The sequence below is a fragment of the Clavelina lepadiformis genome, chromosome 6 (genome assembly GCF_947623445.1).
Source record: "Clavelina lepadiformis chromosome 6, kaClaLepa1.1, whole genome shotgun sequence".
Classification (NCBI taxonomy): domain Eukaryota; kingdom Metazoa; phylum Chordata; class Ascidiacea; order Aplousobranchia; family Clavelinidae; genus Clavelina; species Clavelina lepadiformis.
Window position 1 is genome coordinate 16313644 of NC_135245.1, and position 26412 is coordinate 16340055.

Genomic DNA, 26412 nt, shown 5'->3' on the forward strand with positions numbered 1-26412 from the left:
TGAAAACAATAAGATCAATGACGCTTGGAAGTGTCTCACTGGGTTGATTTCTCAACCATGTTTCAAAACGATTGCTTTAATATAAAAAATGCTTCGACAGGGGTATGGTTAACTTTTTCACCAAACAAAGCGTCTTAGCTGCTTGTGTTGGTTACAAGGCGCTGTATTGTTATTTCGCTATAGACTTTTAAGTTAAAAAGTTGAATACAATGCCATGTATAGCGGCAATAAAGGACTCTGACATGTGCAGAACTACCAGACTTAAACGATAGCACAGCACATAGATTTACAACTGTGTTAAATTACCATGTCTTCAAAAGCGAAGGATAGCTAGTTAAAATAAGACTGGTTATGATAGTTCGCTATTTAACACATGGCTATCTTATACACCGATATATATTGTTTCGATCTGAGTAGACTTCTTTTGTTAACAGAGCTAGTGAAAGGCGGAAAAGCAATTTCAGAAAAAAGTAAAAGTCTACCACATATATACAAAATACATATTTATACAAAACGTCGACCGATGCATAAGTAAAGTTTAACATCGGCATCGGTACGTCTCTATTGTTGATTTACCCCTATTTTTTCGGGGATGAGCTTTGTATTTATATGCATGAAAATAAGTTACGCCTTTACTTTTTGGAATAAAATGTTTTGAATCTAGAACTTTGAACAACAACAAAATAAGAACGCTGACTTTCTTGTTTTTAATTGAAAAGGGAAAGGTAGATAAAAATCATGCCACAAACAAATTATTGTTACACTCACAACTTTTTACACAATAGTCGTTGCAAACTACCATAGTCAATTTTTCGGGTCTAGTATACAAGTGCAGAACCACAAGATGCCTTTGTGTGCTATACCCGAGCTACTCCAATTGTCATCTGGTTGTGTACTTGTATACTAAACCCAATTGTTCTAAATCTTTGTATGTGTCATCTAGCATAGCAAAAAGTCTTGTTATTTGTTTTTGCATTTACAAAATAATTTTTGTGTATATTTGTTATATATATTATTTCCAGAAAATAAAACGCAAGGAATAAAAAGGCAACATAAATTAATTATCGACTCTTATCTGAGTTACAGTTGCCGTTTTGGTTTGGGTGGTAAGATTTTTTCAATCGTTTATACTTAACCATAGAAATTGTCGTCCTACATTAATGCTTTTTTAAATTGCAAGCTTTCTGTACATCAGCTTGTAAAGATTTCCCTTATGTGAGTACTGTATTAATTTTTTTTGAAAAATGTTGCCTAGGTATTTTACAAAATTTTGAATCCTGCGCTTTGGTTTTATTTGATATGACTTAACAATTCGGCAAGCGATTTGCACTTTTTTCTGATTAAGATTCGCAATAATCATAATGGTAGCTTATTCTAATAAAAGCAGATAAATACCTTGGTTTAGAAATGCGTTTGGCAAATGCTAATAACATATTTTATTAAATTTAAAGTGTGTGGTGAATTTGAGATACTAAAAGCTTAAAAAAAATATAGAAAAAGTGCAAAATGTCTGAACAGTGCAAAGTTTTTTTGGGAAACCTTTCTTATGATGCAAATGAGGATGAAGTGATGGATTTGTTTGGGAAGAATTTTTCAGTTGTAGATGTGGCCATAATCAAAGACAGAGACACTGGTAGACCTCGTGGCTTTGGATTTGTCACCTTTAGCTCTCCAGATGAAGCCCAGTCAGCAATCAAGGAATTCAATGGGACAGACTTCATGGGACGGGATCTCACTATACGGGAGGCGGAATCACGAAAAGGAGGAGGAGGTGGTGGTGGAAGAGGAGGTTATGGCCGAGGTGGCGGAGGAGGAAGACACGGTGGTGGTGGATATGGTGGACGAGGTGGAGACTACGGAGGCGATGGATATGGTGGTGGTGGTGGTGGCAGTTATGGAGGCGGAAGATCATATGGTAAACTCACACTAACATTTATACCTATCATTTTTACCAGCAGATATCTTCAATTGCAAAACAGTGTTTTACCGTTTTGCAACCTATGAAACGGTTTGCACTAATGTATGGTCAAATGTCCTAATTAGGCGCACTCTTTTGGAAACTATCCAGTTACACATTTGCTTGGGCATCAACCTGCAATAAGTCATGCTTAGGTGAAAGGTTGTACCTACCTACACTAGTTAATAATAACATTTTTAATAATAGCAACTACTTTTCATATAAATAACAATTTGCACTCCATTTTTGTTGCGGGCAAAAAACATCAAAGGGTATCGCAATAGTTTGCAAATAGACTGACTCTGTGAGTATAGATGTTAACAAAAATGATTCGCTCAATCTGTTTCACTAAGCATGTGCTAAGTAAACAGACGTTGCACAACTAATTACAATGACATACAACTGTACTTTTTGACTATTCTCCCCACATTAACTAGCTAAGAACTTAATTAGTCACTCTGATTAGTCTGAAACTATCCTTGTTTACAACCTCGTAGGGCTAATGCTATTAAGTTTCAATGCCACTTGTGGTTCAAATTAAGAATCACTGCTTTTTGTTAATAATGTGTGTTATGTATGGCAGGGGGACGGTTTCCCCTAGGAAATTGTCCATTAGTAGTCTTTGTAAACAAGATTAATTTGGATTAGCCCAACTCTTACACTCAATTTAAAAGAATTAAACAATAACGCATATAATGGTAATTTTCTGAAATCTCATCGGTGATACTGATATTTTTAAAAATATAATTGAGCTATTCTGTTAACCCTATAATTCCATCTGACATACGTCATAGCATTTTTGCTTTGGTCTGGAACAGCGTGGTCCAACTGCAGGCCCGCGGGCCAAAGTTGGCCCGCGAACTGATAGTCAGCTTTGATAGTCGCTATTGTCGAGGAAGAACCTCGACCGCAGATGTCACATTGATCAGCATTTAATAGCTAAATTTTGAACTATTCGAATTTCAGTTCTAATATCAATGTCACATTGTTCTTCAGTTCTAATTTCACATTTTTTCAGTTCTAATTTAAAAACATTGGCCCGCAAGATAAAAAATTTTTTTGATTTTGGCCCGCGATGAAAATAAGTTGGACCACGCTGGTCTGGAAGATTCATTTACAGATGAATGTTGGAGGTTAAGATTAGCCTACCAGATCAATGCGACTAACGTTTTAAAATTTGATGGATGTGACTGCAACACCCAAAACGTTTAATAAACATTTTCAAAGCTTGTGTATTAGCAAAGCCAACAGTGATGAACAATGCCTGTTATGACATCATAATTGGTCATTTAAGCATCATAATGTGGACAATACTTGCATATTCCAGGATTTTTCAACTAAATGAATACAGTTTAGGTTTAAATCAACTTGTTACACTTAATTTAAGAGCGCGTTGTGGTATGCAAATTGACAGTTTAAATATAGCCTTGGAATTCTTGTAGTTCACTTATATTTAAAACCTAGTCACTAACTTGATATATACTACTGACGTTTTGCACTGGACATGGGTGGAAATAACCTGCTTCATGAAACATATTTCAAATGTAAAACAAAGCTTAACATCTAACAAGGCATCAAAGAAAAACGGAAAAAACTTTAGTCACGTAAAGAATTGGAATTTAAGTCCAAAGATTCGTCTCAAGACCGCTTACTTGACCTATGTTTTTTTCTGTACAAACTTCAAAGTGCATACCAAATCCAAGTGCACGTTATTACTTCTAACTCTGCAGAAGGTTTTTACAATCTTTTACATTTCACCAATAATATTATAACATTTAAAAAATATTTACATTGATCGTGCCACAACAAATGTCAGAAAACCAATGCGAAAAATGTTATTGGCCTAACACCAGGATCGGATCTGGAATTTTTTTAGTGGGATGTTCTAAACGTCACAATTTTTGAATATGGGGATTCATCAAGAAGTCAAGATATGGGAATTTTTTCAAGTTTTTTTGATGCAAGTTTACATTTTTTCTTTTCCCCATCCATAGTGTATATGTCAGTGAACTAAAAATATTAGTGCTCTTTTTGAAAAGACTAAATTGTTCTGAGCCGAGCTTACTCCATTGCAAGGGTTGTGGGTTACCAAGGGGTAACCCATGTCATTCAACACGTTGCTCGTAGGTCATTAATACTTAGCAAAAATTGAAACGTGTTCATTAAGAATACCTGAACACGTTATTCAAAAAAGTGATTTTTACATCACATCTCCCACGATGCTTTAATGCACACGGACGCATACAAGTGCAAGGCAATATCTGTATTTCACCATAGCCTTTGATGTAAGGTGTTTAAAAAAAACAGAAAATCAGGTAACGTCTCAGAAATTACGTAAAAAAACTTACTTGCAAAAAATAAAACGCAAGCAATAAAGAAGTCTACATATATGTTTGTGTGTAATATTGACATTTGAGCTGTTTTTCTTTGTTTGTGTTAGTCATTTTTTCAGCTTAGCCTGTCGACATTGGTAACAACAACAACACAAACTGTATACGCAACTGCTTTCATTAATAAATTAAAGCACTCCTCGTTATAGTAAAACGACATGTTCTAGGCACGTCTAATCTTTTTTTGCTAATGGTTACTAAAAAACGATATGAGCCACTGACACGCTTTGTGCGGGGAAATTTTTTAATTTTCATTCCCACCAAGGCATTGTTGGTAGTACCAATGTGGTTTCAATTCCAGCGGGCTGCGTTCAAACCAGATGCGAATTTTTGAAAGAGAGAAAAGAAGAAATTGGGCAATGGGCAGAGAGAAAGGCGAGAAACTGGACAGAGGAAAATATGCTTGCCTCTTGTCATTAAAACATCTTAAAAAATGCACTATGCCGCATGTTTGCATTGAAACGAACTACTGCTTGTTTTTAACCAGAAAAGTAAACAGTATTTGCCAAAATTATTTTAATTACTGATGATGGTGTTTCAACGCCTCAACACCGCGGCTGAATCCACCTCTGCCTGAAAAAATATGATAAGGTCAGACTGCATGCAGTGAGCTTATCTTAGCGTGTTAGATGAAAGATAAGTCAACGAAAAGACATAAAAGCGATATTTTTATAATAAACGAAGTGCATTTTTTGTTTATGTATGTATGTCTTGTAAAATTAAATTCTCTTTAGGAATCTTGATATTTTTGTTGATGTTTACATAGATCTATATAGGTTTTCTTAGTCATATTTTTCAGTAAGTATTTTTCTATAACTTAGTATGTATGGTTGCTTTTAGTTGTAAAGATATACATTTTTTTCAGAAATGGTTTCATATCTTTTACACGTTTTAAAACCAGTTAAAAATCCGTTGAAAACCAAAGAACTGTTGTTGCAGATTCATTTGCAGCATTCGTGTGCCATGTGCTAATCTGTGTGGGCACGGCACACACACACACGCAAGCAATTGCTAAATGAATCTACTATTTCACCGTACATAGCTCATGCATCCTGTTGTTAAAAATAGGCGGTTAGGGTAGGAGAATGGGTATACAAAAGTTGATTTTAGCAATCTATGGTTTGTTTGGAGTTGAATTTAAATTAGGTTACTAAGCTATAACACAAGTTACATTAGGTCAACAAGAAACTGTAAAAAATAGCTTCGAACGCACGATTTTTTCCACTGAAATAGTGCAACCATCACTAAAAAACAGTCCTAGATGACTACAGCGCAGCTGCCATTAATTAGTTAGGATTTAACAATTGCGAGTAAAAAAGTTTGCAAATTTTCTTAGGCATGGTTGAATCATTTGCTTCGTTCCAACTTTATTGCGGTCCCGGCCTGGTTACTGGAGTAGTCACGTTGGCGAAGCAGAATGTTATACATTGTAATAGAGGATATTCCGTGCCATGTTGAAGTGATCGTGATAACTGAATGTTCGCGTTATCGGGTGTTGTCATTAACCGGGGTTCCATTGTATATATACATAGGCGCCTACTTAAAATATTTGGAGGGCAAAACACAAATAATATCAAAATAGTGAATAGGTTTAAAGTTAATTAAACAAATTCAAAAACTTTAAATTTGCACATCACAGCACGTACATAAGTTAAGCATAACAGACTGATTTAGGCGTAAACTGTCTCTATTTAGTCATATTAAGCCCGAAACATGCTCGCATTGTTGTCTTATGGTGTCTCAAATGATCATTTATGATATCATAACAGGCGTTGTTTGTTCCCATCTGCTTTCCTAATACAGTAGTTTTGAAATTGTTTATTAAATGTTTGGTTTGTTGCAGATAGTTATGTTATGTTTAAAACGTTGAAATCGGCTTTATATGTAAGTCTTAACCTCCCACATTCAGTTGTAACAAATACTCCTGGCAAAATCAAAAATGCTACAATGTAAATCAAATAGAATTAAATGGCTAACTTTTGGTATCACATAATGGGAACTACTATCATACGCATGATTACTGAATTAAGGCTGATTGCTTGAGTTAGACTAATCCAACTGAATCTGCTTTCTAAGTTAATAAGTTGTTAGTGATCATGAAAACTTGTTCGCCCAGTTCATACAGGGGCTGGTCACCCTTGCCTTGAAGTAGGCTCCCATGTAATTAGCAGTTGGCACGAGCAACACTCCTTTTCAAGGGTTATTTGCTTCTCACTTAATGCACAAAATGGATACAAATGGTTGGATTGAAAAAAAAATTAGAATTTTCGACTGCCATAAAACCATAATTTTATGTAGTGAATAGATAATTGAATTATCAATATGAAAACATGAACAATGAAATAAATGAATGTTTTGATAGTAGTTTCACGCACAATTTTTGCTAAGCAGAAGTTAATGGCGAAAATTGAACAATACAATTTGCACATCAGAACCATGTTACGGTGATTTGGTTTGAACACTTTTTTTGCTGATATCAATGAGCTGAGTTGTTATTGTGATGTTGTAATTTGCTTCAAGTTGCTGTTATTTTTATAATTTAGCGGATTTATACTTTCAGTATAAATTATACTTATATTTATATTATTATATTTATACTTTAATCTTTTCTGCTACCATTCACATTTTGTATGGTAATACTGTGATATCATTGTTGTTCCTTGACAAAGCAGGTTTCAAGCAGCATATGACGGATTCACCGGTATATGGTTGTTTATGATCGATGTCCAGATTAAAAAAATTTGCGTTTTTTATGGCATTCACTAGAACTTTCCTATAAAAAAATCGTCTTTTTGTCTTGTTTTTTTTGTTTAAAGGCAAACTGAAATGTTGAAAAGTTAAAAATAGGTTACATATTATAGTCGTTATTAGTTCGACTTTTATCTGACAAACATTTTTTCCAATCGTAATTGCTTATTGTAACTTAATCGAAATCATGTGTGGTCAACAACAACTCAATTTATGGTAAAAAAATGATTATTACGTCAAATCGCAAACTGCAACATACAAATGTGCCCGAGTGAAAATATGTTTTAATAGTTACAAAAAAGAGGGAGAGTGACATTACGAGTGCACTCAATTCTTTATGCAAGAGCAAAAGCATGAGCCATGCTCTTTTTCATCGGTGAGCAACGCTCTTTTTGAAAACATTGCCCGACTGCTTGTATACACATACATATAATATATTTACATAATTATTAGGTTTTCTACAGCAAGCATATTTTACTCTCAAGACACTACATTTAAGTAAAACAAACAATACAATAAATACAATTAAACAGTACCTTTTTAACCAGTTAAATCATTTATGAGTTGTATTTAAGCAACAATATTCAAAATCCAAAGTATACCGTTTGTTAATATAACCATGAATCATCTTTAAACTCGATTCAATCATGTGCGCTCTATATTTTTGTTCAGTTGATGCATTCTAAAGTGTGTATCATTTTTGGCTTAAAAGTTCACAAATCTACAATGATCCGCATACACATCTTGTAGGCATTTTGTGTTAAACAGTGTGCTTTTTGTCAAATATTTTTATTAAATATATACTCCTCTAGGTGGTGGCAGTGGCGGCGGCGGTGGATATGGAAGAGATAGATATAGTGACCGCTATTGATTGCCAATCCTTTGTACATATGAACCAATACCAATACGATTGAAATGCTATTCATACTTCCAGCCAACCAAGTCAACCGTTTTTTGATCAAAACAACTTCATTAACAACAATGACCTGCTCTAGACAAGCTTTGAAACTTTTGAACTTCATCGTTATGACTGATGTATATGACCTTTTGGGAAAATATTTTGTAATAGGTGTTTGTTAGATTTCAAATTCAGCACTTGTAAAATAAAGTGGATTGTACTGTAACATTAAACCATGTTTCAGTTGTTTATCGGAATGGACTATTTTTGCATTTTTTTAAATGTGTGGACAACATGTAAAATTAAAAAATCTGCCAAGAAATTGCATTAAAAATAAGTATTGTAAATTCATTGAGTCTCATTATTTAGGCAAGTGTGAACATTTAAAGAGTTTTGGGGTACAGTAATTTGTAGGATGTGTGTTCCATATTCAATCACAAGGCTGCGGCAGCAATTAACTGTTTTTATTTTAAATGAAATTTTTCTCTGGGACGCCCACTCTTGTGGATATGTTTCTACAGAACTAACCATGAAAGTGGGCTAGCATGTCATGTCCTTGGAGTAGGATGTAACTAACCAGCAGATGGCGAATGCCTATAAGTGATTAGTATTATTTTCAACTTGAGATAAGAAGATATAGGAATAATTTAATTAATGAACATTGTGTACAAATAATTGATAAAGTCGATTCCCTAAGCATCGGTCGTAAATTCAGGTCAATATACAATTATAGGCATTTGTATACCGTACGTAATATTTAAAATCAAAACTGCTTTACTCCGTTTCTACTCGAGTACCGGGTATTATGACGTAAAAATATCGCTTGACTCATCGCAATTATTTCCATCAACAACCTTGTATTCCCAGCGTTTTTCTATGTATTCTCTTCTTGTTAGTAAGTTTTCCCTAAACCCGAGGAAAAACGAGAACCGCAATTGCAAAATTTGATCGAAAAAGAGCATTTTTACATAAGATCAATCGCTGACTTTTTTGTCAGATGGTAAAGTTACACTGCTTCAGATGGAATATTGTTTTCCCGTAATTTTTTTTACACACGTAGTTTTAATAAGTGTTTATAATGGTAGTAGTATAGTTACTCAAATAAAAGTAGGCCAGTTTCCAATTTGAATTGGTTTTACATTAAACCTAGGCCATTACACTAACGATAATGACAATATTTACTCGAACATAGTAGACGAATACTTCAACTTTTCGCCCGTTTTTACTGGTTTGGGTTGATCAGGGTTTAAATGACGCAACGCCCTATCAGAGAAATGTGATCCGCAAACCAATTTGGCTTTATTAATGTACAGAACTGTGCCCACATGGAGATTGCTGGAGAGTGTTGATTAACTTTGTTTGACTTGCAGAGGTTAATTTATCTGTCTTAACTTATGTTACGTTAACTTAATTAACCTGTTGAATTGTTATCTGACTCTATTGTTGCGTGCGGTTAAAATACGCTAACCTCTTTTCAGCCGAAAGTTTTTAATATTACAACAGAAATAATTTACAAGAAAGGGTTTTTATTGTAGGTGCTGTGCACTTTCTCAATATTACGCATCATCAAAAACATAGTAATATCACTGCTTATAAGATGTCTATTGAGTTGCAATCACCATGGCTATCACCATGACTATCACGATGACTAGAAAGCTCATCTGTTCGCTTCCGTGATTGTGCCTCTCTGTCTGACCGCTCGCTGGTAAAAGTGCGATCTTATAAAACTTTAAGCGATGGTAATGGGGGTTACATGTAGTTGAAGCTGACACACAGATAAATAAAATCAGTATAAAGTTAAGAAGCGGGCATTTGCAATAAAGATTTCTTATCAGCACAGATGCTGGAAACAACCTGGGAACGTACTAAAGGGAGTGTTCACACGAAGTTATTCAGAGCAAGTTTTAAATATCAAACGACAGTTGAAGTATTATCAAAAAACCAGCTCATAAACTTCAATCAATAACTGGAAAACACTTTTCCAAGAAATGATGTAACGGTATTAAAAGATGCCACCCGTCAGACCGCTATAGACTTAACCTGGTGAGCAAGCGGTTGTACCAGGGTAACCTGTTCAGTGAGTGTAATGTTTCTCACATTTGAGGTCGCAGGCATAGAACAGCAACTAAAAATTTGCTTGAGACTGAGAGCCCGTCAAGGCTTGGGCTGAGACAATCGTTTTTCATTTATCATAGTCCGGAGTGCTTCCAACTGAGCATACATTTCGTCATTACATTAAATCCATTATGTTCACGACAGTTTCTTTGTGGAGACGACATAACGGCTGTCTATGCTTGTACTAGCATATGTAGGGATAAACTGGGTCAGTCTATGCGGGATTGAGACCGCAAAGATTGCCAGTAAATTTTTATTGCAGAATTTAATTAATTAAAATTTACAAATATTGTAAATGTAGTTCTTTTCAAAATAGTTTTGTAATGAATTTTCTTGGTTAGGGAATACCCCTTGCATAAAAACATTTAATTTGAGATTTTAATAAGACTTGAAATCGACAAGACTGCTTCACCAACATATTGTAATGTTCAAGGCTGGTAAAAAGACATACAAAGAGTTACATTTTTGTTAAATTTTTTATCGGTTGTGATAAATGCTGGGTTGAGTTAACGTTTGCTTACCTTCTATAAGTAAAAGGGTTAAAGCCTGTAATGAAAATGTTGTTTATTGTACCTTAAACTGTAAGGTTGATCCACTTCACTACTATATTTGGTTGTCGAATTATATTTTGTGGGTGATGATGTATGAGTCTCACAAAGTCGTTGTTTGCTTTTCTCACCCACAGACTTAATTGTTTAGCTTGATGAATTATAATTATTGTCTTGTGAGGTTGTCTAACTTGACACTGATCTTCTACAAATAGAGTTAACAATTGTTACACAAGCATCACATATATAGCCGACTGATTATATTGAAGCTTCTTTGAACGAATACTTTTAGATAAAACATTGACATAGCAGAAAGAGCATAAAGACGTCGATGTTACAACGTTTATCTTAGAAGACTGTATGCATTTGACAACTGTGTATATTAATAATACTAATGTGCGCAAGATAGGAAGCCACGACATTTATGTCACAACTCAAAACAGAAAACAGGTAGTTATCGGTATGGCATTTATATCACATTTCGTAATGCCGATTTCCGTAAACAAGTATTCTATGCGGCATTCAATTTGCAAGCTATTTCATAATATCATCAGATAGTATCAACATATATCAACAACTCCCCCCAGAAAATCGCTTAAAATGCAATTTTATGATCAACATAAAAGAAATTCGCGATAGGCAATTTCAGCTATAAGACCATTGAATTATATTTCAGCATCTGGTTTTCCCAGGATAGCTGTGTGAAAATTTCACTTGGAAATAAGCTTATTACAAAATCAGTTAAATACGTTTTGTTATTGACATTCAACATAGTGTATGGGCGTTAGCCTCGGGTATGTACGTCTTTACCTTCTGAAAACAACCGCTATGTTTAAAGCATAACAAAATAACATAGAGAAATATTTCTCTACGGCATGGCTTAACCGTTAGAGATTATGGAAATTAAGCCATCATCAATTAAGCGTAATCTGAACAATAACGCTATTATAAACGTAATATCATAATGTCAGAGATTCCTACCACAGGTCCTTTTGTTACTGGCCTTTTCCTAGTGCTGGTTCGAAGAGACCTGCAGTTAACTATAGGATTGTATATTTCATAATAGTAAAAAGTGGGCACGTCCACACAGCAGTAAAGGCATCGGTAAAATGACATGTTCGACAACGGTCAAGGCATAATCACAATTATCAGTGCTTCTGGCCGAAGGCAGAAAATACAAAGACACGTCAAACCGAGCAGAAAACAACGTAACACTCCTCCCCCTCCAATAAATTTTTCTTCGACATTACTTGAACATCAATTAGCAAAACTGGTTATAAGCTAGGTATGTGGTAATTAAAACGAAAAAATAGAATATAATCACGAAGAAACCGCTAGTACTTCTGTTACCTAGATGAATTTGTGAATCTTGAAGAAAATTTTCGACCACGCATGCCACAGTGGGACACATAAAAAAAGGTTTACAAAACGATTCCCCAAACACAGCAAAACGGTGCACTATAGCGAAAAAAAGTATGATTATCACACTAATAAAACAAACAATCAAGGTACAGCATTTCTATGTAAATAATGTAAACACAAACACTACATTGAAAACCAAAGCAAAATTAAAAATAACTTGTTATAAAAGAAATTCAAACATATGTTGACTATACCAAAACAATAAGGTGGGTTACAAATCACGCTTCATGCCAATAATACTACAAAAGGTATAAAAACGTAAGATTGATAGCTAAAATAGACGGTATATAAACCGATCCGAAATAAAATACCATCATACTTGGTAGGCCTATGTGTGAAACTGTGGTATATAAAATACAAATCATAGGAAAATAGTCAACAACATAACATCAAGCATCACACAAATATACAATTAATACGTTTCGACGTCTGGGTAACGAATAGGGTGAAGTCGACCGATATTTCGGGAGTTACAAACGATATTAAAATTGTTACTCTCGTGACGATTTGCATTTGATCGGTTATTAAAAAATAAGCTCCAGTCAAGGGCTTGTCCAAGTGCTGGGGAACATCTTCTGGGTGACTATCTTGACTATAGGAAGGCATCGTATGATGGTCACCTCTGCTTAGCTTTAGCCTGTTAAAATATACTCTTAACGTCCGTTCATGATTGCGAATCAGATAATTTGCCGGTGGAAAAGTTTCAACAACTTCGTAGGGGCCTGAATAAGGGAGGTGAAACTTTCGCTTTTCATCTTTTGATATGACAGTGTTTCGCAGCATGACGTTGTCTCTTACTTTAAACTCCGCTTGTCTCGATACCGACTTGTCGTAACGTGCTTTCATGGATTGCCAACGTTGGTCGAGTCTCGTTTTCACGACTTCGTGGACAAGCCGCATACGGTCTTGTAAATCGAACATTGCCGACGATGATGGATGACTTGAAAGCTGTCCAGTCATCAAATCTTCTGGTAACCTAAATTCTCGTCCAGTCAGAAGGAAATGTGGAGAAACACCTGTCTCTTCGTGTCGACTGGCGTTATAGGTCGCACAAATTGAGGAGAGAGATTTATCCCAAGATAGTGGATCGCATTGGACATAATTCTTCATGACGGAAAGGATGCTTCTATTGGCCCTTTCAACCGTTCCCAGAAGGGTGGTATGCGGTGGTTCTTAATTTCTTGCAGCCGAGAAGATTAATAAGCTCTTTAAACAACTGGCTCTCAAAGTTTCCTCCTCGGTCACTGTGAATACGCTCCGGAACACTATGAATCGTCATCCAGTTATGATAGAGAACAAATGCTGTTTCTTGGGCTGTCTGTGATGCCATTGACCAAGCCTACATATATTTAGTGTACATATCAGTGGCTACCAGTATGTAACGGCTTCCTGAATGTGTCACAGGAAGTCCTCCAAGGACGTCAATCTCTATTCTTTGCATCGGCTCCAACTCATCGGAAGGTACCAAGGATGCTCTTGGTGTTCTAGAAGGAGCTTTACGTAAATCACAGAGTGTGCAACACTCACAATACTCACGGACATCCGTTTTCCAGCGGGGCTAGTAAAATCGTATTGAAACTCTTTCAGCTGTTCTATCAACACCCATATGTCCTCCTCCAAGGGATGCGTCATGTAACTCTTTCAGGACTCTCGGACGCATTTCTTTAGGAACCAGTAACTGAAGGCGTTTTCCTTCCAATGTGTCTTCCAGACTGCGGTACACTGGTGAATTAAAAAAATCTCCAAACAAAGACCAGTAATGTCGAATCTCACTGCTCAATTTCAAGGGGGTCTTGCGCCGGCTCTAATCCAACCTAGTACTACGAAAAGATGTTCGTCGGACTTTTGAGCTTGTGAAATTTATCAGGAGTCCAACCAAAACCCTCACGAAGATCAATACTTAAAACACTTTCCGTCGAGGTCTTACCGGTTTTAAAGTTTTCTTCAACTTCAAACGTATACTTCTCAGGATTCAATTCGATGCTATTAGAATCACTTATTTTGCTGCTCTGTGGCCTTCTACTAAATGCGTCTGCATTGGAGTGCTTTGATCCAGAGCGATGTATTAATTTAAAATCAAAATCAGCCAATATTTCAAACCAGCGCGCACATTGACCGTATGTCTCTTTTGCTGTCCACAGCCACCGTAACGAAGCGTGGTCCGTGCGAAGAAGAAAAGGTGTGCCAAGATAACAACGAAATTTCTGCATCCTAAAAACAATTGCCAGGAGTTCCTTCCTCGTGGTGGAATATTTTCTTTCTGCTTTCTTTCTCACATTGCCGTCCTTCTTTTTCACCAACACAACTGGGCTAGACCAAGGCGACTGTGAGTGACTAATAACGTTATCATTTAACATATCCTTTAGCAACTCATCTACCTTTCATTTGTTTTCTTCTGACATTAGGCTTTACAAAAACATACAGCAAAATAAACTATACGCTATGATAGATAGAGAATAAACAAACAAAAAATCATTACTGAATGTCCAAATACCGATCAAGCTTCTTCACTGTACTGCCACGTCTCGTGAATGGTTCAGCGTGCGATGTTTGTCGGTCATTTTTGCATCCAAAGTTGTCTGAATTCAATGAGTCTTCGAAATTTGTAGTCGGAAATCACTAGACTTCTCTTAACCTCAATTTTAATTGTTCATAGCTTCCTCGATAAAAGAAAAGCGTAGTTCTCACCGAACTCGGCGCACTAGATTGTAATGAAATGGTTGGTTTATGGTTGTTGAACTTGACTGGTTTAGCCACTCCAATACAATGTTTGATTGTCTAATTGTTTGCTGCGCTCGATGGTATATGATTTTCAAAGGCCGTTTTCTTGCTTTATCAAACCTTAGAATTAATTGTCCACCTTAGCGAATTATTGTCTTTCGAAGGTGACAACAAGGTTGTTTAACTTGACACTGATCTTCATCAAATATAGTTCTCAAAATTTATTACACAAGCATCACAACTGTATAGAGTATACTGATTATATTGAAGCTTCTTTGAACAAATACTTTTAGATAGAACATTGACATAGCAGCAACAGCATAAAGACGTCCATGTTACAGCGTTTATCATAGTAGACTGTATGCATTTTACAACTGTGCATATTAATAATACTACTGTGCGCAAGACAGGCAGCCACAACATTTATGTCACAACTCAAAACAAAAAACAAGAAGTTATCGGTATGGCATTTATATCACATTTCGTAATGCCGATTTTCGTAAACAAGTATTCTATGCAGCATTCGATTTGCAGGCTATTTTATAATGTCATCACAAGCCTTTCTAAAATGAAGATCACAATAAATTGTAACATTTATTTCGTGCAATGCAGAAATGGCTTTATATAGAGTTGGAGAAGTGGTTTTGTCAAAAGCCCTTAAGCAAAAGGGTTCTGTTAAAAATCTGGTATTTGCATCAAAATACAGAAATGTGAAAGAATTATATGCTCTTGTTTGTGAGACCTTAAAATATTCCAAAGTACTTGATGAAATTTTTGTGTCTAGTAACTTTTTGAAACACTGCAAAGGACTCAGCAAATCACTAGCAAAATTGCTTGTGTATGATTTATTGTTTGGCAAAGGTATACAATGTTCTGGAAAATACAAAAGGGCAGTAATGACGAATAAGTAATTATTGCAATTCACCCTGGCAAGAATCAAAATGAAAATTATTACCAATGCTGAACTAATAACTGATCCAATAGCAAACGTTCAAATTCCAAAATATCTCCGTGTAAATACTTTAAAAACAACTCTTAAATCTTTGACCAACTGCCTAAAATGTTAGGGTTACAACTTATTTGAAGGAAACTGGAAGAAAATATGATTATCAAAGAATTCAAGATTGACGAACAAATTGATAACTTGCTTGTTTTCAAAGAAAAAGTGAATTTTCATAAACACGATTTGTACTTGAATGGTCATTTAATTTTCCAAGACAAAGCGAGTTGCATTCCAGCACAAGTTTGTGCTGTGATGTGCCTTTTTAAGAAAAATATTGCGCCAAAAAAACAAGAATGGACTTAAATGCCCGACCAAAAATCTGGAAAATGTTTATGTCTTATCGGCTGAATTCTGTTCATGCGATAAACAGATCACACATAATCATCTTTAAACAACAATTTTAAAGAATTTTACACGCGAAGTGAATGTTCAAGTCTGTTGACATGTTGTTGAAAATCATGAGTGTCAACGTACTGGTAATTAAGATGCTTTTTGGCCAACATTCAACTTCTGTTATTAACGTCGTTGCATTCGTTAGGTTTTATTACATTTTGAATACCGTATTTACTTGATTGTAAGCCGCGCTTGATTGTAAGCCGCCCTTGATTGTAAGCCGCATGTGATAGTATTAAAAATTTAATGTAAGCCGCCCTTGATTGTAAGCCGCATGTGATAGTGTTAAAAATTTAATGTAAGCCGCCCTTGATTGTAAGCCGCATGTGATAGTGTTAAAAATTTAATGTAAGCCGCTCTTGAATGTAAGCCGCATATACCAACTGTTTAAACGCAAAGCTGAAACTGTTTAAAGGTTTATTTTAACTTTCATGCTCATTATTGTCATTGTCATCATCATCGATAAATGTCACCGAGATTACCGACAATTTAAAATGCACGTCACAACTTCACAATTGTCGGTATCAGACAATGCAATACGGAAAAACATCTATTCTATGGCAAAGTCGACAAGGAAAAAGGCAAAAATAAAAAATATAAGCCGCCCTTGAATTTAAGCTACAAACATGATGAAAAAAAAACTTTGTAAGCCGCGACTTACAATCAAGTAAATACGGTACTGATGAAAGTTATTGCAAGTAGCCTACATTCTTTGATATCAATTTCTTAATCTGAAAACAATAAGATCAATGACGCTTGGAAATATCTCACTGGGTTGATTTCTCAACCATGTTTCAAAACGATTGCTTTAATATAAAAAATGCTTCAACAGGGGTATGGTTAACTTTTTCACCAAACCAAGCGTCTTAGCTGCTTGTGTTGGTTACAAGGCGCTGTATTGTTATTTCGCTATAGACTTTTAAGTTAAAAAGTTGAATACAATGCAATGTTTGGCGGCAATAAAGGACTGTGATATGGGCAAAACTACCAGACTTAAACGATAGCACAGCACATAGATTTACAACTGTGTTAAATTACCACATCTTCAAAAACGAAGGAAAGACAGTTAAAATAAGACTGGTTATGATAATTCGCTATTTAACACATGGCTATCTTATACACCCATATATTTTGTTTCGATCTGAGTAAACTTCCTTTGTTAACAGAGCTAGTGAAAAGTGGAAAAGCAATTTCAGAAAAAAGCAAAGGTCTACCATATATATACAAAATACATATTTATACAAAACGTTGACCGATGCATCAGCAAAAAAGGAACCGATCCATAGGTAAAGTTTAACATCGGCATCGGTACGTCTCTATTGTTGATTTACCCCTATTTTTTCGGGGATGGGCTTTCTAATTATACACATTAAAATGAGCTACACCCATACTATTTGGAATAAAATGTTTTGAATTTAGAACTTTGAACAATAACGAAACAAGAACGCTGACTTTCTTGTTTTTAATTGAAAAGGGAAAGGTAGATAAAAATCATGCCACAAACAAATTATTGTTACACTCACAACTTTTCACACAATATTCGTTGCAAACTACCATAGTCAGTTTTTCGGGTCGAGTATAAAAGTGCAGAACCACAAGATGCCTTTGTGAGCTATACCCAAGCTTCTCAAATTGTCATCTGATTAAACCCAGTTGTTCTAAACCTTAATATGTGTTATCTAGCATAGAAAAAAAGTCTTGTCATTTGATTTTGCATTTACAAAATAATTTTTGTGTATATTTGTTATATTATTTCCAGAAAATAAAACGCAAGGATTAAAAAGGCAACATAAATTAATTATCGACTCTTATCTGAGTTACAGTAGCCGTTTTGGTTTGGGTGGTAAGATTTTTTCAATCGTTTATACTTAACCATAGAAATTGTCGTCCCTAATTAATTATCTTTTAAATTGCAAGCTCTCTGTACATCGGCTTGTAAAGATTTCCCTTTTGTGAGTACTGTATTAATTTTTTTGAAAATTGTTGCCTAGTTATTTTACAATATTTTGAATCCTGTGCTTGATTATGATGTGCCTTTGATATGACTTAACAATTTGGACAGCAGTTTGCACTTTTTTCTGATTAAGATTCGCAATAATTATAATAGTAGCCTACTCTAATGATAACATATTTTATTAAATTTAAGTGTGTGGTGAATTTGAGATACTAAAAGATTGAAAAAAATATAGAAAAAGTGCAAAATGTCATATGATTGCCAAGTTTTTGTGGGAAACGTTTCTCATTATCACCTTGAGGAAAACTTGATGGGAACGTTTGGGGGGCATCATAGAGTTAAAGAAGTGGAAATGATCTGCGACAGAGAAACTGATATACCTCTTGGCTTTGCATATGTCACCTTTTTTGAGCCAAAAGAAGTCCAGCTGGCAATCGATGAATTCAATGGGACAGGATACATGGAACGGAAACTCATTGTACGGAAGGCGGACAGACGAAATGATAAATTAAATTATCAACGAGAGGGCGATGGACTGGGTTGTGGCGATGACAATTATGGAGGCAGAAGATCATGTGGTAAAACTCACACTAACATTTATACCTATCATTTTTACCAGCAGATATTTTAATTGCAAAACAGTGTTTTAACGTTTTGCAACCTATGAAATGGTTTGCACTAATGTATGGTCAAATGTCCTAATTAGGCACACTCTTTTGGAAACTATCCAGTTACACATTTGCTTGGGCATCAACCTGCAATGAGTCATGCTTGGGTGAAAGGTTGTACCTACCTACACCTGTTAATAATAACATTTTTAATAATAGCAACTACTTTTCATGCAAATAACAATTTGCGCTCCATTTTTGTTGCGGGCAACAAACATCAAAGGGTATCGCAATAGTTTGCGAATAGACTGATTGTGTGAGTATAGATGTTAAAAAAAATGATTCGCTCAATTTGTTTCACTAAGCCTGTGCTAAGTAAACAGACGTTGCACAACTAATTACAATGACATACAACTGTACTTTTTGACTATTCTCGGCACATTAACTAGCTAAGAACTTAATTAGTCACTCTGATTAGTCTGAAACTATCCTTGTTTACAACCTCGTGGGGCTAATGCTATTATGTTTCAATGCCACTTGTGGTTCAATTTAAGAATCATTGCTTTTTGTTAATAATGTGTGCTATGTATGGCAGGGGGACGGTACCCCCTAGGAGATTGTCCATTAGTAGTCATTGTAAGCAAGATTAATTTGGATCAACCCAACTCATACACTCAATTTAAAAGAATTAAACAATAACGCATATAATGGTAAATCTCCTGAAACCTCATCAGTAGGGCGATTATTTTTTGACTTTCAAAAATTTGTCAAATTTACAACGTTAGGGTGTCAAAAATTGTCAAAATTTTTTACAAACTGCATTTTTGTGGTTTCATCGAACTTGCACTGTAGGTGAACTTGTCAATTTACATTGTACACCTTGTAGCCTACTTTATACTTTTGTAAATGGCCCATTGTCTACTTATTGTGAATCAGCTCTTACCTTCGGTTTTGCTTTAGATAGTTCAATAACTTCATGTATCTTTAGTTTAGACCAGCGGTTCCCAAACTTTTTTTAAATTTTTGCCTGGTGGACCCTTTGCAATTATTTTCATAATTCGCGGCCCTATAAAAATCAAAGTATGCTATAGGAAAAATGCAAAAACCACACCAATGAAAGAAAAAGCATTCTCATTGCGGACCCTCTGAAACTGCTTTAAGGACCCTAGTTTAGGAACCGCTGGTTTAGACAAATGTATTGACCTGTTTTTGTTGTGTCTTTGTTGCAATTTTTTGGCATTGATTTGTGATTAGCTCATTTCCCTTTTCAGAATAGGCTAGGTCTGCGTTCAGATTTTTGCCCTTCTTTACTACAATAAATTTTAACTTTTTGTACAATAATGCGTAATTTAAATACTTGAGTTCTTGATATACCGGTATGTCAAAAAAAGTTTTTTAATGTCAAAATTTTCAATTTTTAGGCCAAAAATAATTGCCCTACTCATCAGTGATACTGAAATTTAAAAAAATATAATTGAGCACCCCATTCGTCTACTTTCCGCCCATTAAAATGGTCCACAGTACGGGATATTTTCCCATTCCAATGGTTGAAAGTATGCCTTTCTTACCCTAGAGTAAGATATATGCTTTTGGAATGGGGAGAATTTTACTTCGGCATAAGTATGGTTTGTGAACCCCATTTGTCTATTTTTCTGCCCATTAAAATGGACCTGCTTTCAGCAATGGGGTTTCCCACAAACCATATTTCTGCTGAAGTAAACATCTCCCCATTCCAAATGCATATATCTTACTTTAGGGTAAGAAAGGCATACTTCCTGCCTTTCGAATGGAAAAATATTACCGCATTTTCCTCCATTTTAATGGGCGGAAAGCAGACGAATCGGTTGAATTGAGCTATTCTGTTAACCCTATAATTCCATCTGACATACATCATAGCATTTTTGCTTTGGTCTGGAAAATTTATTTACAGATGAATGTTGGAGGTTAAGATTAAAATTTGATCGATGTGACTGCAACACCCAAAACGTTTAATAAACATTTTCAAAACTTGTGTATTAGCAAAGCCAGAATGCCTGTTATGACATCATAACTGGTCATTTAAGCATCCTAAGGTGGACAATACTTGCATGTTCCAGGGCTTTTCAACCAAATGAATACAGTTTAGGCTTAAATCAACTTGTTACACTTAATTTAAGAGCGTTTTGTGGTAGGTAAATTGACAGTTTAAATATAGCCTTGGAATTCTTGTAATTCATTTATATTTATAAAAGAATTTATTTTAAACCTAGTCACTAACTTGATATATACTACTGACATTTTGCACTGGACATGGGTGGAAATAACCTGCTTCATGAAACATATTTCAAATGTAAAACAAAGCTTAACATCTAACAAGGCATCAAAGAAAAACGGGAAAAACTTCAGTCACGTAAAAAATTGAGTCCAAAGATTCCTCTCAAGACCGCTTACTTGACCTGTGTTTTTTTCTGTACAAACTTCAAAATGCATACCAAATCCAAGTGCACGTTATTGCTTCTAACTCTGCTGAAGGTTTTTACAATCTTTTACATTTCACCAATAATGTTATAATAATTAAAAACTATTTCCATTGATCGTGTCACAACAAATGTCAGAAAACCAATGCGAAAAATGTTATTGGCCTAACACCAGGATCGGATCTGGAATTTTTTTAGTGGGATGTTCTAAACGTCACAATTTTTGAATATGGGGATTCATCAAGAAGTCAAGATATGGGAATTTTTTCAAGTTTTTTTGATGCAAGTTTACATTTTTTCTTTTCCCCATCCATAGTGTATATGTCAGTGAACTAAAAATATTAGTGCTCTTTTTGAAAAGACTAAATTGTTCTGAGCCGAGCTTAATCCATTGCAAGGGTTGTGGGTTACCAAGGGGTAACCCATGTCATTCAACACGTTGCTCGTAGGTCATTAATACTTAGCAAAAATTGAAACGTGTTCATTAAGAATACCTGAACACGTTATTCAAAAAGTGATTTTTACATCACATCTCCCACGATGTTTTAATGCACACGGACGCATGTAACTATACAAATGTAAGGCAATATCTGTATTTCACCATAGCCTTTGATGTAAGGTGTTTAACAAAACCAGGAAATCAGGCAACGTCACAGAATTTACGTAAAAAAACTTACTTGCAGAAAATAACACGCAAGGAATAAAAAAGTCTACACATTTTTTTGTGTGTAAAATTGACACCTGTGCTGTATTTTTTGTTTGTGTTAGTCATTTTTTCAGCTTAGCCTTGTCGACATTGGTAACAACAACAACACAAACTGTATACGCCACCGCTTTCATTAATAAATTAAAGCGCTAATCGTTATAGTAAAACGACATGTTCTGGGCACGTCTAATCTTTTTTTGCTAATTGTTACTAAAATCCGAAAGATGAATGCTTGTTGTGCGGTCGAGCGAAGTTTTCTTTAAAGAAAAACAAACAAATATTTGCGCAAGGACCCACCACCTGTCAATCAATTGTGGGCTATCAATCAATCAAATGTGTGTCAATCAATTGTTTAATCAAATTACCTGGACACATGTAGTATCATAATTATGATAACAATACCAAAACGATGTAATTGTGATTAGTATATATCCAGTACAACGATTGCAGAAATAGATATATTAATTAATAAGAATGAAATGAGATAACCACAATGATTACTACTAACCAGATAATTGTATGGCAAATATTGACCTTTCGTATCCAGTTATATTTTGTTTGTGTCTCTTAGCTTTTAATGGCCTGGTAATGTTGTTGCTCATGTCTGACAGATACCACAAAAGTGTAGAGTCTTCCAGTATCGCTGAGCAATCAATGTATTGTGTTTATTGTTTATCCTGAATAATATATTTCGTTTTAATAATTATATATTTCGTATAATAAATTAATAATATTTCGTAAAGCGAAATGACGATGCGACATCTAGAAGCCGATATGAGCCACTGACACGCTTTGTGCGGGGAAATTTTTAAGTTTTCATTCCCACCAAAGTATTGTTGGTAGTACCAATGTGGTTTCAATTCCAGGGGGCTGCACTCAAACCAGATACGAATATTTGAAAGAGAGAAAAGAAAAATTTGGGCAATGGGCAGAGAGAAAGGCGAGAAGCCGGACAGAGGAAAATATGCGTGCCTCTTGTCATTAAAACATTTAGAAAATGCACTATGCCGCATGTTTGCATTGAAACGAACTACTGCTTGTTTTTAACTAAAAAAGTAAAGAGTACTTGCGTAATTTATTTTAATTACTGATGGTGGTGTTTCAACATCTCATCACCGCGGCTGAATCCACCTGCCTGCAAAAATATGATAAGGTCAGACTGCATGCAGTGAGCTTATCTTTAGTGTGTTAGATGAAAGATAAGTCAACGAAAAGACATAAAAGCGATATTTTTATAATAAACGAAGTGCATTTTTTGGGGTGGGAAAGTTGTGTGCGCCCGTTTTTGGACATTTGACCATACATTGGAAAAGTTTCAGTACGAATGAAAATCGTTTATGTATGTCTTGTAAAATTTTCTTTAGGAATCTTGATATTTTTGTTAATGTTTACATAGATCTATATAGATTTTCTTAGTCATTTATCAGTAATTATTTTTCTATAACTTGGTATGTATGGCTGCTTTTAGTTGTAAAGATATATATTTTTTTCAGAAATGTTTTCATATCTTTTACACGTCTTAAAACCAGTTAAAAATCTGTTGAAAAACAAGGAACTGTTGCGGATTCATTTGTAGCATGCACCGTGCCATGAACTAACTTGTGTGGGCACGGCACACGCAAGCAATTGCTAAATGATGTTACTATTGCACCTTACATAGCTCATGCAGCCTGTTGTTAAAGATAGGCGGCTAGGGTAGGAGAATGGGTATACAAAAGTTGATTTTAGCAATTTATGGTTTGATTGGAGTTGGATTTAGATTAGGTTACTAAGTTATAACACAGGTCAACAAGAAACTGTAAAAAATAACTTCAATCGCACGATTTTTTCCACTGCAATAGTACAACCATCCGTAAAAGACAGTCTTAGGTATGTTATGTTTAAAACGTTGAAATCGGCTTTATTTGTAAGTCTTAACCTCCCGCATTCAGTTGTAAGAAATACTCCAGGCAAAATCAAAGATGCTACAATGTAAATCACATAGAATTAAATGGCAATAAATAATAACATAAATAAATAAATAACATAAATAACTAGCATAAATAACAGCATAAATAACAAACTATACCTTTAAATTTTGGTATCACACAATGGGAACTGCTATCATACGCATGATTACAGAATTAGGGCTGATTGCTTGAGTTAGATTAATCCAACTTAATCTGCTTTCTAAGTTAATAAGTTGTTAGTGATCATGAAGACTTGTTCGCCAAGTTCATACAGGGGCTGGCCAACCTTGCATTAAAGTAGGCTCCCATGTAAATAGAAGTTGGCACGAGCAACACTCCTTTCAAGGGTTATTTGCTTGTCACTCAAATGTACAAATTGGATACAAATGGTCGGGTTGAAAAAAATATTAGGGTTTTCGACTTTCATAAAACCATAATTTTATGTAGTGAATAGATAATTGAATTATGTATATGAAAACATGAATAATAAAATAAATGAATGCTTTGATAGTAGTTTCACGCACAATTTTTGCTAAGCACAAAGTTGATAGCGAAAATTGAACAATATAATTTGCAAATCAAAACCATGTTACGGTGAATTGGTTTAAACACTTTTTTTACTGATGAACATTTTTTCCAAACGAAATTGCTTATTGTAACTTTATCGAAATCGTATGTGGTCAATAATAACTCGATTTATGGTAAAAAAATGATTATTACGGCAAATCGCAAACTTCAACGTACGAATGTGCCCGAGTGAAAATATATTTTAATAGGTACAAAAGAGAGCGAGAGCAACATAACGAGCGCACTCAATTTTTTATGCAAGAGCAAAAGCATGAGCCATGCTCTTTTTCATTGGTGGGCAACGCTCTATTTGAAAACATTGCCCGGCTTTGCTTGTATACACGTACATATAATATATTTACATAATTATTAGGTTTTTTTTACAGCAAGCATATTTTACTCTATATACACTACATTTAAGTAAAACAAACAATAAAATAAATGCAATTAAACAGTACCTTTTTAACCAGTTAAATCATTTATGAGTTGTATTTAAGCAACAATATTCAAAATCCAAAGTATACCATTTGTTAATATAACCATGAATCATCTTTAAACTCGATTCAATCATGTGCACTCTATATTTTTGTTCAGTTGATACATTCTAAATTGTGTATCATTTTAGGCTTAAAAGTTCACAAATCTACAATGATCCGTATACACATCTTGTAGGCATTTGGTGTTAAACATTGTGCTTTTTGTCAAATATTTTTATTAAATATATACTCTTCTAGGTGGTGGCAGTGGCGACGGTGGACACTGAAGGGATAGATATAGTGACCGCTATTGATTTGTACATATGAACCACTACCTAGTCAACCGTTTCTTGATCAAAACAACTTCATTAACAACAATAGCCTGCTCTAGACAAGCTTTGAAACTTTTGAACTTCATCGTTATGACTGATGTATATGACCTTTTGGGAAAATATTTTGTAATATGTGTTTCTTATATTTCAAATTCAGCACTTCTAAAATAAAGTGGATTGTACTGTGGCAGTCGTGATAGTATTTGCAATAATTTATGCATTGGCATTCTAAAAAATTCATTGGGTGTGTCTCCAGTTAGATTCAATGAATATTTGAAGTGCCTTCTACGTAGTTAAAGCGTACGAGTTCCATACCGACGTAGTTGAAGTGTGTCAAGTAGCTATTGTGTTTCTCGATATAAAATCGATAGTACTATGTGAAAACGCTTAGATAATGTACAACAAAGACACGTGTTATATGTGTCATGGTAAAAGTAGCGCAGCTGTCGCTCATTGGTGGATACAGTGGTATAAAAACTAAAGTTTGGTCAAAATCGTTCTGTTTCTTCTTCCTGGTTAACTTTTCGCAGAGTATCAGTTTTACCTTCTGGACTGTTCATTACTGAATTGAAGTTATAGCTTTATTTGAATGTGAAAGGATGATGAAAATGTTTCCGATGTGAATCAACAATATTTTGGACAATATAGCAATTAGACTTTATGAATCTGGTGTTGATTTTAAGAAACAACATAGAGAAAGCAGGCGCAACGGAGTCAAAGACACAAATGTCTAGGAGTTCTAAAAGAAAGACTAATAGCCTTTGGCTTTAGGCCAACGTAAAAACAATCCACATCGCCAAACCCACAGTACTGTAACATTAAACCATGTTTCGGTTGTTTATCGGAATGGACTATTTTTGCATTTTTGCAAATGTGTGGACAAGATGTAAAATCAAAACATCTGCCAAGAAATTGCATTAAAAATAAGTATTGTAAATTCATTGAGTCTCATTATTTAGGCAAGTACATTAATTTGTAGGATGAGTGTTCCATATTCAGTCACAAAACTAAGGCAGAAATTAACTGTTTTTATTTTAAATGAAATGTTGCTCTGGGACACTCACTCTTGTGGAGATGTTTCTACTGAACTAACCATGAGAGTCGGCTAGCATGTCCTTGGAGTAGGATGTAACTAACCAGCAGATGGCGAATGCCTAGCCGCGTGTTTA

The 26412-nt window shown here is 34.9% G+C and overlaps 2 protein-coding genes across 2 annotated transcripts; both read left to right on the forward strand.

The window, feature by feature from the left end:
• The first annotated feature begins 1428 nt into the window (after positions 1–1428).
• On the forward strand, positions 1429–8344 carry LOC143462065 (putative RNA-binding protein RbpA). Its single transcript, XM_076960088.1, has 2 exons — positions 1429–1915; positions 7908–8344. Exons 1-2 carry the CDS (start codon positions 1507–1509, stop codon positions 7964–7966), a joined length of 468 nt encoding a protein of 155 aa, XP_076816203.1. The 5' UTR covers positions 1429–1506; the 3' UTR covers positions 7967–8344.
• Positions 8345–17116: 8772 nt separating this feature from the next.
• LOC143462966 (putative RNA-binding protein RbpD) lies at positions 17117–25430 on the forward strand. Its single transcript, XM_076961295.1, has 2 exons — positions 17117–18727; positions 25170–25430. The coding sequence occupies exons 1-2, from the start codon at positions 18397–18399 to the stop codon at positions 25196–25198; spliced, it is 360 nt and encodes a 119-aa protein (XP_076817410.1). The 5' UTR covers positions 17117–18396; the 3' UTR covers positions 25199–25430.
• The last annotated feature ends 982 nt before the right edge of the window (positions 25431–26412 follow it).

What these genes read in the sequence shown, in the direction of transcription:
- LOC143462065 (XM_076960088.1), top strand. Translation starts at nt 1,507, where the DNA reads ATGTCTGAACAGTGCAAAGTTTTTTTGGGAAACCTTTCTTATGATGCA. An exon ending in TGGAGGCGGAAGATCATATG is followed by an intron (nt 1,916 to 7,907) that starts GTAAACTCACAC and finishes ATACTCCTCTAG; the next exon opens with GTGGTGGCAGTGGCGGCGGC.
- LOC143462966 (XM_076961295.1), top strand. Translation starts at nt 18,397, where the DNA reads ATGTCATATGATTGCCAAGTTTTTGTGGGAAACGTTTCTCATTATCAC. An exon ending in TGGAGGCAGAAGATCATGTG is followed by an intron (nt 18,728 to 25,169) that starts GTAAAACTCACA and finishes ATACTCTTCTAG; the next exon opens with GTGGTGGCAGTGGCGACGGT.